The following is a 16,244-nucleotide window of genomic DNA, read 5'->3' on the forward strand; positions in this document are numbered from 1 at the left end:
GTGCGAGCCAGGCCAGATCTCTTTCTGTACATATATTTTTAAAATCTTAATTTGTCTACATCAGTTATGTAACTAATTCTCTCTACTGAAGATTACTTTGGTCTTGTCAATAGAAATCCATTAAACCCCTTGTGTTCATTTTATTCATACCTTAGTAATACAAATATAAAATGAAAAAACAAATACAATAAGACTAAAATCTGTCGTGTGAAAGCTAGTTAATTCGCCGCTAAATTGGTTTAACCAATGTACCCTAACCGCAGTGTCCTAACGGTAGCGTGGCCGAGCGGTCTAAGGCGCTGGATTTAGGCTCCAGTCTCTCTGGAGGCGTGGGTTCGAATCCCACCGCTGCCACAGTTAATATTTTGAAAATCTTGAACGCCTTATTAACACGTACAGAACGAGCCTCTGAAACTGTTGTTATAACACTTTCCTGTAGTGAATTTCTGCTACTTCTGCATTTAACTTTCATTCACCTTTCACAGCGCATATTTTTAGCTGGAATCTCACACTATTTCCGTTTCCGTTTATTGATTTACCACACACTTTTCTCCCGAGCGGCGTACGGCAAAAAGTGCGTTTCCAGAGGGGGGAAACCCGCCGCAGGGCCTAACTCTTAGCTTTACTAGCTGTTAATAATAATTATAATTGTAAATAATTGATAAATTATAGAATGTCCTAGTTATCTTTGTGTATGGATAAATGTATATATTTATATATTTTTATTTCTATATGTATAATATAGATCTGATATATAATATGTATATTATCTGTACATTCACGGTGCATTATCCTTGCTACTGTTGTACATATTCTGCAATATTCTATTTATTTACGTGTTGTACATATATATTTCTTATCGACCCCGTATGGGACAAGCGGTTCTGAAATGTGTGTGTGTGTGTGTGTGTATTTTAACTGCACTTGTTCATTTTCACAGTTCTACTATTTGCACTTCTGGTAGATTCTAAACTGCATTTCGTTGCTGTGTGCCTGTACTATGCTGCAATAACAATAAAGTTGTATCTATCTATCTATCTAGGGCTGAGTCTGATAGGGAGCTCGAAGGCGATCATGACGGAGGTGTCCCATCTATGGAACTGCAAACCGAGCTGTCGTCCTCGCTCCTGCTATAGTAGCCCCTGAGCGAAGCCCTTAGCCTCAATTATTATTCAGTTACCCGCTAAGAACGGCTTTCTCCTATTAAATTTCTCCGAAGTGTCAGTCATGCAATAGTTACATAACTCAAATGTCATTGATTAAATGTACCTATTCATTTAGTTTTAGAATGATTTTCCTCCCTTTTTTGACTTTTTCTGGGTGGAGTTAAATGAAGACAGCTGGATTTATCAGTCAGTGATTTAAGCACGTTTTTATGAAAAGGCACCGCTGGGATTCGAACCCAGGATCTCCTGTTTACTAGACAGGCGCTTTAACCAACTAAGCCACGGCGCCGACGCTTCCACCGCCATCAATTGGATTTTTGCAGTTAAATCACACCAAAATATGAAAACGCACAATGAATATGTGGAATACTCAAAATGCTTGCATTCCACATAGAAATTTATTCATATTGCAAGTAAAGTTGTGCAGAAAATCTTTTTTGCGTTAAATTTACTTCACTTTAAGAGAGTGTGTATTTATAAGATGTGTATAAATATTGTTCTACGGTTCTTTAAAAAGATGTTTCCATTTAGTATAAGTAAAGCTTGCCGACGAGGATGGGATTCGAACCCACGCGTGCAGAGCACAATGGATTAGCAGTCCATCGCCTTAACCACTCGGCCACCTCGTCATGCATACGCCACAACAGCAAAATATTTTTAACGCATTACAAGACTTTCCGTATCTTTTAAAAAGCAGTGCAAAACAAGATTTTTGCACCTTAACATCAAAATAAACGTACATAATACTTTAAGCATATATGAAACAACCAGAATAATTCAGAAAAAAGAAACTCTTACTTAAACCAGTAAGAAAAGAATCGTCAGTGATAATCAGAATGGAGTTTAATAGGTGTTGCAATCCCATTAAACTAGGAGCGGTTAATCACCAGCTCATTTCGCTCCATTCATCATTTTCTGGTACTTCATTACTGAAGTAACAGGTAAGGATATACCTCACTGACGATACTATGAAAAACTTTTGGATACTTATATATTCCGAGTGACATTCTATCATAACCACGGTTACGTCTGGTTAGCGACTGTATATGTCACCAAAGCTCTTGAATATACATACGTACCGTTTTCAAACAAGGAAGCTACATTTTAACAACAGCATCAATTACCAAGTACATTTTATAGCGCTGTTTTACTGGATCCGAAAGCCTTTGCGCTTACTTAATTTGCATATTATGGGCTGTACCAAGCTTCTATTGGTACAATTTAATATCAATACTTTGCGGTTGAGGTTAAACAAGGACAAAAAAATCTTGTTTTACTTTCCCACGACGGAAAGAATTTTTCTAAAATAAAATATTACAAGAATTTCTTTTCCGGAGATTATCTAATCTCGCGGGAAGAGATCCAAACGCGTCAGCTACGTGGTTGCTATAGCAACGATTTCGTTCACTAGTTTAAACGCTCCTACTAAAATGATCATGCGGTATATGAGACACTGTTATTTTTCAATAAGATAGACATCTTGCATTAATATGAGTTTCAGCTCCTGTTTAAGGAATACGGGCGGTCACTATCCCTTACGAAGAAGTACGTTAAACTCCTTAGTTGTTCCAGGTTGGGCCAGTTTGAGTCAAATAGTTTTATAAATAAAAACATGTACTTGAAACTATGATTGTTTTAGTGATAAAATCATACATCAGTCATTTTAATAATAACATTATTTATATTAAAGACTTTATATTCAGTATTCAAGGTATTGTTTACTTTTCGTTATTAAGCATATTTTAGATACCCCAGGGGATAAACTTTCACTACCAATTGAACCTGAAAGAATTGTGTTCCTGATAATATCTGGACAGAGTTTTCGTCAACCTGAGTTTTTAAGATGAATGTGAAAACAACAGACGGAACAGAGCAAAGCATTTTTAGCAACAGATATTATGAGACACCTGCCCAGAATGTAACAATCGAAACTACTCAAAATCTCCAAAGAAAACAATCCTGAGCATCCCGAAGTGTCATGTTTTTGAGTCCCATGTAGATAATTTCCGAATTTCTTGAGGACTACTTGGAAATCCTGTCATTTTTACTATGGTCATTAAGTTCCATTACACAGTCCATTACAAAGAACTCATGGAATACCATTTTAATTTCGTTGTATTGCACGGCAGTACAATGACAATAAAGTCTTCAATTCGATTCAATTCAACAGACATCAGTATGAGGACAGGTAAACCGTGTGTCCCATACGGGGTCATAGGGAACCGGAGCCTACCCGGCAACACAGGGCGTAAGGCCGGAGGGGGAGGGGACACACCCAGTAAATCACTGATGGTAAATTTTCCCTCACAGCCTCTCAGGCACCATCTTTCAAACTAGAGCAATGACCAGAAGGTGAAAATGTCATGTTCTTATTCTAAAGAACATATAACAACTAATTGGGGGGGTGCTGGCACAGTGGGTTTGGTGGGTGTGGGGTTTGAGTCCCGCTTGGGGTGCCTTGCAATGGACTGCCATCCCGTCCTGGGTGTGTCCCTTGCGCCCTGCGTTGCCGGGCTAGGCTCCGGTTTGCCGCGACCCCCCTCGGGACAAGCAGGTTCAGCCAGTGTAATTTCTAGAATCCAAAACATGGTAGGCATGTTGCATTGTATATGTTTCAGGCAGAAAGTAAAAGCTTTATTGCAGATTGGGTTTTCAGGCCCTACTTTGACTACAGGGTTGAACACCGGGCGGTAAAAACGTAAAAAAAAAAAAAAAGACTGTGAAGAACAGCGTTGAATCTCAGTACAAAAACCTGACTAGTGAAGTGTAAAATCAATAAATAATTTTAACTCAACATGACATTTACACATTTTTTCATTTTTCTAAACTGCTTCATTGCAGCCAGAGCCTATAGCCAGATCATGTAATGATTCACTAACAAAACGCTATTCTTCTGTTTTGCACGTGAAAGAGGTGCGACAGTTACAATGTAGTTAGGTCGTTTTCTTTTATATTTCAAGGGAAATGATTCGTATCTATTATTATACACGCTTTGCATAGCTTTTTGTTTTTCCAAGCTTCCCTCGGGGTTCCCTTCCTGCGATTTCGTAACTGCACAAATATGGACATGCTTTCGGTAGATAACAGAATGCATTTTAAGTACATAAATATTTGTCGTTAGACCTCCACACACTGAGAGTGATACTAGTAGAGCGTGAATATTTTTGATATTCCCTGGCCGACAGAAATCATGGCGTGGTGTATAATCATAATGTAAATGTAATAATTCGGAGAACAAGGATTTGCTTTAACCGTACTACGTATTAAATAAAAATGCTGAATTTCATTAAAAAATCAGACAAAAACAAGACAAAACAATATTTAAAATTCTCAAGCATGTACACAGTTTTGTATACTGGATGAAAACACTCTCCAAGCAACGGTAGCGTGGCCGAGCGGTCTAAGGCGCTGGATTAAGGCTCCAGTCTCTTCGGGGGCGTGGGTTCGAATCCCACCGCTGCCAGAAACTTTTCAAAACGTCCTTTACTCACTTTTAAAACATGACATTGACATTCAGTTTACCCCACAAAATTTTATATATTTCAAACGATATAACTCACCTGAGATGTATTTATGTCTACATCATGTTTATGACCTCTCACCTCAATAAAGATGTTTAAAAAATAAACGTTAGCAACAAATACGACTTTGCAAATATTCATCCGTAAAATGCGCGTTCAACTAAACTGTCACTCAGAACCACAAAAAGGCTTCGAGGGATTTGAGAAACTACAGCCCTCCCCCCACCCGTCCGCCATTTTGTCTGAGTTCCAAGCACCTGCCTTAGTCCATCTCGTATTACACTGTAACAGTGTAAGAAAATCGAGATTTTCCTAAAGTATGCACAGAATTCGTAATATTTAGTATACTTCTATGGCGTAAGCACATTTTAGTATCCCACATAGCTTCGTTAAATCCCCATCTTTTCATTGCCACCTTCTCAGCCTGAAGCTTCCCGGATGACGAATGACGTCAACAAGCCATCTTTGTTCCCTTAATCCGGGCGTCTATTTTTTATATGTACATAGTGACACGGCGGAGACTAGCGGCAGCGGTCCCGCTATAATAAATATCCATAAGGCGAGGCGCGGTACAAACCAGGCATCTACACAGAGTCGCAAGACCAAAAAGCACAGAAAATAAGGCGAAGAGCAGCCTTTTCTAATTTTAAACGACATTGCCATTTATAAACCCAAAGGACCGGCGAGCGCATCTGAGAAGACTGGAGGAAAAAGCGGTCCACGCTTCATCCATTTAAACATACATTCTTATTGGATTTGCACACACTAAAAACCAACAATACGAGATGTGAGTACAAATATGGGTCAATTTCTAAATGCGTCAATGTTTTCAGGACGGTTTATATTCTTTTGCGGTATATTGTTTGTTGCTAAGATAGCAGGTTGTGGCAAAATATTGAGTAAAATAATCAAATTAATAATTAATTGCCAGTGCTTAGCTTACGGGTTTTGAAAATTATTTTTCTAAGTTATTTTGCTGTTTAATAAATCAGTTTTCAATCATAAGGGAAGATGTTTAATACACGGGTAAATACGCAAGTGCATCAGTTTTCTATAAATAGATTACAATTTGCGTTTCCATGGTACAGCACGTCTTTTAATGAATTGCCAACGTTATTTTTTAATGTTATGTCACCGATTTCTATGCTAATTGAAATTATTTATGTGCCTATAGCCTAAAGATATTTTTCCATTTCGAAAAGAGATAAATGTTGAAATTGAGACACAGACTCTTCCTCATTTTATGGACTGGTTTGATTTGAAGGGCTTGTTTATTTATCTTTTTGAAAATCAACGTGCGCCCAATGAATGTATCATTTTTTATTCTAATTTGGACCAGAAACATACGTTTGCAGTGTCAAGAAGGGCGCATTTATGTAAGACTACAATTAATCGTGTGGCTCTGTGTTGCTATCTTAGTTGTGTACACTAAAATATGTAATATAAATTTGCCGTGGTTCTAAGTGGCGATGGGTTGGTTAAGAATATTTAGCTAAATCGAATATGGACGGTGTGCTCAATTTGCTACGTGATATTGATAACCAAAAAAAAAAAAAAACACGCCTCGAGGGTGGGGTGCGCGTCGCTCGCCTGTATGGCGGTGGATGCATCAGAATTGAGGAGCAAGAAGATTTTTTGGGGGGGCTTTTGGTGTGAAATGAGGCGCGTTCGTTCCTCGTGAGCACGAGCTGCGGTGCGCGAGGCTGCGCTCTTCCGCGAGCGTTGCTCGCGCCTTCAGGTGTTTTCAGGCGACAGAAGATGGCCGGGATGGCGCTCTGGCTCTTCTCTCCGCACAGCAGCGCGCACACGAACACTGTTTCTCTTTACCTGAAACGGTCCATTAATAAAACGTGAATACTTTGAAAGCGCCAGGCTCGAGTCGTGTTACAGCAGCATATTCCCCAAGTTTCCTCGCGAAAACATCCCCGCTATGAGCGGCTATCCTATCGTTTGTGAATCGGTGTTTCGCGTCAGCGGCGGAACAATCGGTGGTAAATGGCGCGAGATGGATGGGAAACGATGTGCCACAGCCCAGGCGCCACAAGACGCGAGAAAATGCGAGAAAAGGAAGGATCTGTAAATTCGGGGTGGGGGGTCCAAAAAATGACACGAGGCAAGGCCACCAGAATGCCTCAGATAAAATATTATTTAGCGGCACATCCGCGGAATGAAATGCATTTTTAGAAGAATAGCACGGCGCTGGCCTAGAAATGGAGTCCTGCGGAGGTGTGTAAGTGTGTCATGCGGCAGAATGTGTTCGCGTCCTTCCCGCTGGCTGCTGACCTGCGGCTCCATCAATGTCGCCATTCTGGTCGAATCCACACGCAGCTGTAGGCCTCACATCGCCTCACATCGCCTCGCCCTGCCCTCCCTCCTCCACTCACCTTTCTCCTTCTCTCCTGTCTCTGCGCAGTCAAGCACGTAGACTAGATGGAAGTTTCTCCCTTATTATTTTTAACACATAATATCGGCCCGTATAAGTCTAGGCAAAATGTTACTGGCAAAGGCCAGCATCCTGCATAATTTTTCCCAGGTTTTAATGGTTTTACCTGGTTCCTTGCGCTTGCTGTTCCTCCTTGCACTCTCTTCAGCACTAACCCTCGCTTGGGGAAATCTACCAACAATATAAAATACATAGACACGTTATACCTAATCAAATTAATGATAAAAAAAATTAATTGGACAATCCAGCCCTAGTAAAAAAACGAATTATATACAAAAAAAAATGTAGTGGGCAGCCCAGTGACGAAGGACTAAATAAAGCAGGTGTGTGCCTGAACACAGGCCTCCATCGCTCACTATATATATATATATATATATATATAGATCCTGATCCACCACGGGCTAAGAACATATGTGCCATAGATTGTCAGCCGTCGGTGGGGGAGACGGTCGTGTTTGGTGATGCGCGACAATCACGGTAGCGCGCGTGCGTGAAAAACGTTCTTCTCCGTTCATCGTTCTCTTCCTGTGTTTGTTTGCGCAGACCTAAGATACAGTATAGCTCTGTTAACATGTATGTTGAACGGGAAGCACGGAGATGACGGATTGTTACATTCAAATGAATATTAACACGTGTCGACAAGCCGTTATGTTCGCTTTCTTTGCTTTTCTTTTACGCGGTTACTTTTCACATGGCAATTAATGGCCGGTTCCTCTGTTGAAGGTTAGATGGAAAATGGTAGGATTTGCTGTCTAAAAATAGAGCTTCTGTAAATGAGACAGGAAGGGAACCCTTGAACGTCATCTCCATCTGCGATGAAGCCGAGGCCGGTGATGGGCAGTTATTCAGCACCATCATCCATGTTACCACAAAGAAAAAAATATTGGTCTTGTTGCTTTGCAGAGATGTATACATTCATGACGCACGTAAAACAGAGCAGGCTACGAAATGAATGTGAACATATTAAAGGTTTGTACTACTACAAAAGGATTATTGTGGAATTTAGCAGAGGTGACCTTTTGCGGGGTTCTGTTGGCCCCTGGTGGTGAGAGTTGGTCATTACAGCAAAGTCTTCGCCTGCGCGAATAAACATGAATCCAAGTTGGCAACATTTAGAATTTCTCTACGGCTGATTCATGTGAACTATGAAATTGTCTTTAATAGGAGTATTGATATTGGTGGGTGTTTATGGATTTTGCCTTTGTCTGCCTTTATGTTTCAATATTCAGATTCCTGCATAGGGATCGCGTTGCTGTGAAGATTATCAGTCCCCTGTCCTATAGTTTTGTAATTTTCAAGTCTAATCTGTTGTCAAGAATTTATGGCCCATGAGAGAGTTAGGGAGGTGGGATTGGATGATGCCCCCCCCCGCGCTGCCACAAGCACCAGCCTGATGCTGTATCTAACTGTCTCCCATGGGTACTGGGACTGGGACCATCTACTAATAAAGCCGCCTTTGTCCACAAGTAGATAGAGTTCCTTCCCTCTTTGAGATACAGGATCTTAGGATTAGTTGTAAGGAAGTTTTTGCCCCACTCTGCTTCTCTTCAAAGTCATGTCATGCCCTGTGGGTCAAATAACACAACACAGAGAGAGGAGAGACACAGATTTTGGTGCAAGCAGCTGGCAGGCTGATGTTGCCACACAACAGGGATCAGTGAAATTGCTGCTTGTCCAGAGGAGGTCACAGCCAGCCGGAGGACCAAACACAGAGGCAAACAGGCAGAGCCCGGTTGTAGTGTTGCCCTGTTGCCTTAACATGTCAACAGCAAAAAAAAGATACCACAGTAATTAATTTTCTCTTAATGTGCCACCGCAGTAAGCAGACATATAGAAAGAAAGACGCACAGTGAGTGGGAATATTTTAAACCATTCCCAAGGGCTGGTGAGACTTGGTTGATTGATGAATGTAAAAGAGCTGTCACTGAACACTGCTATGACATTTTTGTATTTAGCCTGGTAGCCGACGGCTGTGCGGAAGGCAGCTTGAAGTGTCAGGTTTGTTCAAACCAGAAGCGTTAGCGAGGTTACGAGATAACAGTCGGCTGATGACAGGCGAGGGTGAAATGTTGTGCTGTATCTAACGCAAGATCAGCCTAGGATTAGACAACAGAAAATCGTGTAACAAAAGAAAGTGCTACAAGGCAAGAGCAGCAGCTGAGAGGCAAAGTTGTCTTTCTGAAAAAAATACAATGAGATGCTGTAGGTGGCACAGCGGGTAGCACTGCTGTCTCAGAGCCCTTGGACTGTGTGTTCAGACATAGGTGAAATATTAGACAGTGAGACAACACTACATTTGTTTCCCTCTGTATGGAGTTTGTCCTCCTTTTGTTGGCATGGTTTCCTTTGGGTGCTCAGGACACGTGCTTCTGCTGAATTGGTGACTCAAACTGGTGAATTTCCAGTTGTGTATGTGTGTGGTTACCCTATGATGGACTGGTGTCCTCTCGAGGGTGTAACCCTCCCTCTCACCCATTGTCTCTGGGATAGGCTCCGGACCCCCATGACCCTTCATTGGACAAGCATTTGTCAGTAGCAAGCGAGTGAGTCAGGTACTATGGGAAAGGTTGTGACAGGACACAAGAGAAGATGCTAAAACCAGGAAAACCATCGCCAATGAAATGTTCTCCTTAAGAAATGAGTTGACAAAACTGGACCCAACCAGTGTAAGACAGGCTGATACGCAGAGGTGTGTAACATGTGACTGTCCATGGGTTCCTGCAGCCTGAAACTCACAGTACCTACCTTTGTTACTGCCACTTTCAGTAAGATCTGTAGAAGGCAGCAATAGAATCAACAGCTGACCTTCATTTTCTTAAGGATGGCGTTTAAGCAAAAATATTGCCTAATTTTTAACTCCCTGACGGAATTTTCCAGCAGTTACTCCGAGTCTGAGAGATCCACCTTAGATCTGTACACTGGCAAAAAAGTGGTGTCTTTCTCTTTGAATTTAGCCATGAGATTAAGAACCTGGTCATGGCACTTACCCCACATTACTCTTCATTGTGATTCCATTTTACCATCTCCTTGTGTGGTCCAGGCTTGAGCTTATGTTCTCCATTAGCCGTTGAGATGGCAGTTTAGGGTTTTCATCGCAAGCGGATGAGCTCGAACTTCTGTTCTTTGTGGAGTGGGTGATTGACAGCTGCCTAGGATGTTAACATTGTTCATGTGTCTTGTGGACTTTGTTGACAGCGTTGACCGAATGTAAGTTGATTGAAATGTCGCCATGTATTTGACCGACAGGTCTGCCCCGGCCCCTGCCGCTGCTCCTGCCCCTGGAGAAAACCAGCCCCCTCCCAACCTCACCAGTAACCGCCGCCTGCAGCAGACACAGGCGCAGGTGGATGAGGTGAGTGATGCTGGCAGAGGCTAATCATAGCAGTGTTACAACAGGCGCCGCCACACACACCACACGTAAGCCTGTGCACAAACTGATAACTGAAGGTGAGATGCTGTGTGATGCAGCGTGTCTCATGACAGGCTCCTTCCTCCTCTACAGGTGGTAGACATCATGCGTGTGAATGTGGACAAGGTTCTGGAGAGGGACCAGAAGCTTTCAGAGCTGGATGACCGCGCTGATGCCCTGCAGGCTGGGGCTTCCCAGTTTGAGACCAGCGCTGCCAAGCTTAAGAACAAGTACTGGTGGAAGAACGCCAAGGTACGTGTGTGTGTCTGTGTGTCTGTGTGTGTGCGCAAAGGGCTGTAGTGATTCACAGGGGTTTGGGGTTGCAGCCCTGGTCCCAGACAAAGACAAGGGAGAATCAGACCCAGAGCAGCTTATTTGGTGTTACAGCTGCATCTTTGTTCTAGCAACACAGCAAATAGCTAAGAGCATTTTTGTGCTCGCAGATCACTAACGTGGAGGTTTTTAGTATTGTTGCTAGCAACACAAAGAGGGGTGTGGTGGTGCAGCGGGTGTGACCGGGTCCTGCTCTCTAGCGGGTCTGGGGTTCAAGTCCTGCTTGGGGTGCCTTGTGATGGACTGGTGTCCTGTCCTGGGTGTGTCCCCTCCTCCTCCAGCCTTGTGCCCTGTGTTGCCGGGTTAGGCTCCAGTTTGCCGCAACCTCACTTGGGACAAGCAGTTTCAGTCAGTGTGTGTTAGCAACACATATCCCTTCTGCTCTTTGTCTAGCGACTTGGTTTTTAAAAATGGACTTTGTTCTAGATTGAAAAACTACAAAACTGTCTGTTTATTTCAATGGGATGGACAAGAACAAAGAATGACAGGTAATGGAATGAAGTCAATAGATATGAATGAGTTAATTTGCTGTCCTTTAGGACCCTAACTTAGGAAAGGTGAAGAGGGAAAAGTCTGTGCTGTTTTGTGAAGACACTGGGAAACTTATTTATCTCTTTTCCCCCTTTCCCTTCCCTCACTGTGATCATCTCCCCCCATCTCTCTCTCTCTCTCTCTCTCTCTCTCTCACAGATGATGATCATCCTGGGGGTGATATGCGTGATCGTCCTCATTGTTATCATTGGTAAGAGAGCGGTGATTTTTTTACTACAGCTGTTGGATGCGAGTCATTTATTTGCAGTTATGTTGTCTCGTACGATGAGAGACATCGCAGTGATTTTTGCTCCCTGTCGCTGTGATCTCGCATGGGGTTCAGGTGCGATTCCCTTCCTCTGGGTCTCCCTTTCACTCTCTCTTTGTCCTCTCGCCCTCTTTTCCTTTTGCAGTGTACTTCAGCACCTAAAATGGCCGTTCGACAGCTCCTTGCACTCACAACCGCCCAACTCCCAGCAACAACAACTCCACAGAAAAAGACAAGAAAAAAAAAGACCTCCTCCAGACTCACAAATTAAATGCCCCTGCTAGAGCCTAATTCTGCTTCCTGAACCCCCCACCCTCCACACCACCCCATCGGCTTCGGACCCCTTTGTCTTGTGAGTTCCTGCCAGCGCTTCATTGTGAATAACTCCCGTAATTATTGGTAACACTCTCCCATTGTTCTTACTTCCAAACTACAATGTAGACACAGCCAGGAGACTATTGTTATATACCACATATGATAAATATATTCATATATATTTATCAGATTCATATATATATACATCTTTGTAGAGTTTTATCTGAGATGTTTTTGTAGGTTGTTTGTGCGTGTGCATTTGTATTTTTTTAATTTTATATTAATTTATTTTTCGCTTCAGAGGTTAACTACTGCCTGTTAATTAGAAGGTCTCCCAGCTGCTCTCTGGGGGAGTTTTGGTGTTCTCTCTTTCCCTTGTATGGAGGATGTAGCTGAGCGAGGCACTGCCCTGCTCCTGACTCCTGACTCCTGACTCCTGGTTCCTGAGCGGTACTCTCCTCTCTCGGATATAGCGGTGTGTATTGCTGTCAGTCTTACTGTGTCAAGCCGTGGGAGACGCTCTGCTCCTTTTCTATCTCGCTCTCTTCTGTAAACTGCCACAGTAGAAATGGACCAATATATGTAGATGTTTTTTATTTTCTTATTTCTTTAGTGTCTTATCTCTTTAACATTCCCGGACAGCAGTGTATGTGTTATGCTGTCCATGTAATGTATATCTGCGTAAGTATGTTTAAAATGGGAAAAAAAGGATATTTTATTATTTTAATAGCTAAAATACAGTCCCCTTTGAAGAAAGATGAACAGATTTTTTTTCTGAAAAATTTCTCCAGCTGAATAAGTGTTCAGAACCCCAGTAATGCTGAAAATATTGATGTGGTAATGTAGCTACAGTCTTTCAATGAGGTGGGAACATTATATGTTATTTACAAATGCAAGAAAAATTCACTGAGGTCGGGGGGGGTGAAACGTTTTAACCTTGGCGGCTGCATAACGAATACAGCTGTGGTCTTCTTGTATTTAGGAAGAAAATGAATAAAAACTGGCCCAGCTGAAAAATTTCCAAGTCCATTGGGGACCAAAACATTCCTATCCACAGCTTTGTGTTTTCGTTTTTGAGGGGCTGGTGGGCTCAAGGGTTTTTAAATGAGGATATTTGCGCATGATGCTCATCTTTGATGGAAGCCACAAGCGGGGCAGGAGAAGCAACAACACCTGAAATTATTGGTTATGGATGCACAGATATGACCAACGCTATGGTTGAAAAAGCTCATATTGTTGCGGATGAAGTCTGATATGTTTGGGGGGTCTTCATCACAATCCCTCAGGACTGCATTCATTGCTTCTTTCGAAATATGGGACGTTTAAGCAACTAGTCGAACACATCATCATATGAAAAGGGATGATTTAATAACCCAAACAGCTCCAAATTTAATGGCGATTTCCTAAGAGATGTACGCCGTGCTGTGCTCCCAAAGCTCCCTGGCCCAGGAGGCATGAAGGTCAGTATTTGTTGACATCTAACCTTCGCAATCAAAGATCACACTCGATACTGGAATGTCTGTTTTTTTTAATCCCAAAATTCCTTTGCACCCTTACGTGACATAACAAGCATTACGCTTGTGTTGCCGATTCTCTATTTTTTCCTTCTGTTTTTCTGTTATTCTCTCCAGTTGCTGCCTTTTTTCTTTTTTGATGTGTAGAAATAGACTATATTTATATTTTTGTCTGTGAGAATCGGGGGAAGCTAGCTCAGTGACAACTTAATTTACTGCCATTGATAGTGAGTACTGAGCTCAACCGTCCGTTACGTGTGTGGCCGTGTGTGTGTCTTGCTCTATAGTTTACACTGCCAAGCAGCTGGAGAGAGGTGCTTTTCATTATTGCTCTTAGTAACTCCTTCTCTGTGACCACCCCCAGCACCCTCAGCCTGTAGCCCATCATTCAGGATCAGATTTCCAATGTGTGTTGCACAAGGGTAAGCACCGTTCTTTAAGCCCATCTTAGTAATGTGTGGCTCATACAGTAGGTGTTCACCATCGCATAGACAAAACACACGTGGTTCTCTTTCCCCTGTATGGGTTTCCAGGCACGCCCACTGACGCTTGGTCCCACAATGCCCTTCTTCACCTGTTCATAGTGTGCTGCCTGTGGCTGCAGCTCGCTGTGTCTGAGAGTGTGCTCTGAGCCTCCTTGGGCTCTTCGGAGCTCTTTTAATCTCTCTCGGCTACCCCACCCCCAACCCCTACAAGTGTACGTGTGCATTTGTGAGAGTTGGTGAGGCTTAACCTCCAAGTGGCATATCTCCAGTTTATCCCAAACAGATTAGCTAGCTTAAAGTGAGGAGGGCGGGGCAAACCGTTTCCATGACAACGATCAGAGAGTCAGAGGCGGAGCCCCAACATCACCAGCTTCCTTTTGAAAGTAGCAGGGGATTTGTTGCCAAACTGGTTGGCTGAAATATTCCTGCTAGAGAGGCAATGTGACTAAGGGACCATATGTATACTTTACTGCCACACCCACCTGTTTGTTTATTAGTGTCATTACTCTCAGTGCCCGCCTCGATGTCTAGGAAATGCCTTAGGAAATCAATTTACTGTTTTGACCATACTGTCCCTGCCCACTACCCTCAAATTTACTTTATCCTGAAATGACCAAAGATCCACTGATTTTCCTTATGCTGCCAGTTGCTGTCCAAGATGAGTCGAAAGAACCACGCTTTACTTTTGCCTAATTCACAGCGATGGGGGCTGTACTCCGTCTGTGGGCCTTCACCGTTTCTTTGTGATTTTTCCTCGAGCTCTTCTGGCTATATTTTTTAATAATGTTTAGAAGACCCTCCCAGGCCAAACATAAAAAACTGAAAATCAAAGCTGTGGATTTTTTTTGTTCAGAATCCATAAATTATTCAACAGAGAAGCGGAAAATTCTCAAATCATATTGAAACTTTTGAGATGTTTAATCTGCCGTTGAATGGCTATAGAGGTCACCGTCCCCTGTCAGAGATGGCTGGTGTAATCTGATAGATTCACTCGAACAGCCGAAATTCAGAAAAGATCCGCAGCGATCACCATAGTATCAACAGAGTCCACCTCTAAATGCATGGCAAGATACTGAAGACATGCTTCTGATTACTTGTAATAGCACAACTCTTCCTTGGAACTGTGTGTGTGTGTCTTTGTGATGCTTACATCGGATTGATAAAAACAATAATAAAAAATTTAATTCAGCTTCAAGTGTATAGCTGTTTTAAAAAAACCAAAAAATGTGTGATGTTGTGTGGGGTGCTTTGGGGGACGGGGGTTCCTATTTTTCAGTAGATTTGAAACTATGAAACAGAAATATTCCCAAATAAAATGGATTATTTCCAAGCATTGTTTCGCAATTAGAATAGAAGGATTTGAAAAAAGGTCAAGGGAATGATGCTTCAAACAGGGTCCTTGTCATATCAGGGGGGTTCAAGTGACGAGACCACACGTCCGAACGGAGCTTACGGACCTGTGGGCTCGCTTCCGAGGAGCTTCCCTTGTCGCAGTAGCGCTTGACAAACCCGATAAGTAACCGTTGCTGCATGTCTATTTATTATTTTATTTATTTTTTTTCATCGTGGAAGCACTTTGCTTTCTCCTTTCATGTACTTGTGACTTTTTTTTGTTGTGTTGGGAGGGAGGTAGGGGGGTCGACGTGTGGGTGTGTGGCTGGACGAGGCAGTCAGGTTTAACCTCCACCCTGTGAAAACAGTCCTTTGTCTTCGGTACAGGAGGGAACCTATGAAGACACTGAACCGTGACAGAGTGGAGGCCACTATATCTGCCCTCCTCCACCCCACACAAGCAAATTGCATTTATTTTCACCTGTTAATGTGCTTCAGAGTTCTAGATATGTTTACCTTTTTGGGTAAAGCTGCCTGGCTCTGTGTGTCTTTGCTCTTACAGAGAGTGAAAATAGTTGTACCTATATGAAAAGTGTTGGGCTGTACACCAATGTCAAGTGTATGTGACTGAGAAAATGAAATGCCAGTTCACTTTATCTCCCCGCACTGTTCCTATTTCTTAAAAGGATGGGGGGGGGGGGGGGGGGGGGGATACAACAACAGGCTAGAATGTGGTTATTGGATCATTTTGTTCTAAATGTACAAGGGCAAATGAAACTCATGATGTGTCGTGATACTGCAGCTTGGAGTTTCTTGAATTTTTTGTTAATTTCTTGGCCTTCAGAGCAATGTTCTGGAAGTTCCAAAGGTTTAAATAGGGAGCCAGATTGCCGTACTGAAAAGTGTATTTCCATGGTGATTATTCAT

At 42.5% G+C, this 16,244-nt stretch overlaps 1 protein-coding gene and 5 non-coding genes across 6 annotated transcripts; 3 read left to right on the forward strand and 3 right to left on the reverse strand.

Annotated features, from left to right (window-relative positions):
* The first annotated feature begins 272 nt into the window (after nt 1–272).
* Nucleotides 273–354, forward strand: trnal-uag (transfer RNA leucine (anticodon UAG)). The gene has a single exon. It is a non-coding gene; the product is annotated as a tRNA-Leu (tRNA).
* Nucleotides 355–1,381: 1,027 nt separating this feature from the next.
* On the reverse strand, nt 1,382–1,455 carry trnat-agu (transfer RNA threonine (anticodon AGU)). The gene has a single exon. It is a non-coding gene; the product is annotated as a tRNA-Thr (tRNA).
* Nucleotides 1,456–1,713: 258 nt separating this feature from the next.
* trnas-gcu (transfer RNA serine (anticodon GCU)) lies at nt 1,714–1,795 on the reverse strand. The gene has a single exon. It is a non-coding gene; the product is annotated as a tRNA-Ser (tRNA).
* Nucleotides 1,796–1,996: 201 nt separating this feature from the next.
* On the reverse strand, nt 1,997–2,130 carry LOC114910453 (U8 small nucleolar RNA). The gene has a single exon (XR_003797645.1). It is a non-coding gene; the product is annotated as a U8 small nucleolar RNA (small nucleolar RNA).
* Nucleotides 2,131–4,547: 2,417 nt separating this feature from the next.
* On the forward strand, nt 4,548–4,629 carry trnal-aag (transfer RNA leucine (anticodon AAG)). The gene has a single exon. It is a non-coding gene; the product is annotated as a tRNA-Leu (tRNA).
* A 524-nt stretch (nt 4,630–5,153) lies between these two features.
* vamp2 (vesicle-associated membrane protein 2) lies at nt 5,154–16,020 on the forward strand. Its single transcript, XM_018752356.2, has 5 exons — nt 5,154–5,474; nt 10,377–10,482; nt 10,633–10,791; nt 11,563–11,614; nt 11,817–16,020. Coding segments are annotated over exons 1-5 (336 nt in total). The 5' UTR covers nt 5,154–5,472; the 3' UTR covers nt 11,834–16,020.
* Nucleotides 16,021–16,244: the final 224 nt, after the last annotated feature.

The sequence above is a fragment of the Scleropages formosus genome, chromosome 4 (genome assembly GCF_900964775.1).
Source record: "Scleropages formosus chromosome 4, fSclFor1.1, whole genome shotgun sequence".
Taxonomy (NCBI): Eukaryota; Metazoa; Chordata; class Actinopteri; order Osteoglossiformes; family Osteoglossidae; genus Scleropages; species Scleropages formosus.

Bases quoted from the DNA above. Each gene is read 5' to 3' on its own strand.
- vamp2 (XM_018752356.2), top strand. The intron at 10,483-10,632 runs GTGAGTGATGCT...CCTCCTCTACAG, and splicing joins CACAGGCGCAGGTGGATGAG to GTGGTAGACATCATGCGTGT. The intron at 10,792-11,562 runs GTACGTGTGTGT...TCTCTCTCACAG, and splicing joins ACTGGTGGAAGAACGCCAAG to ATGATGATCATCCTGGGGGT.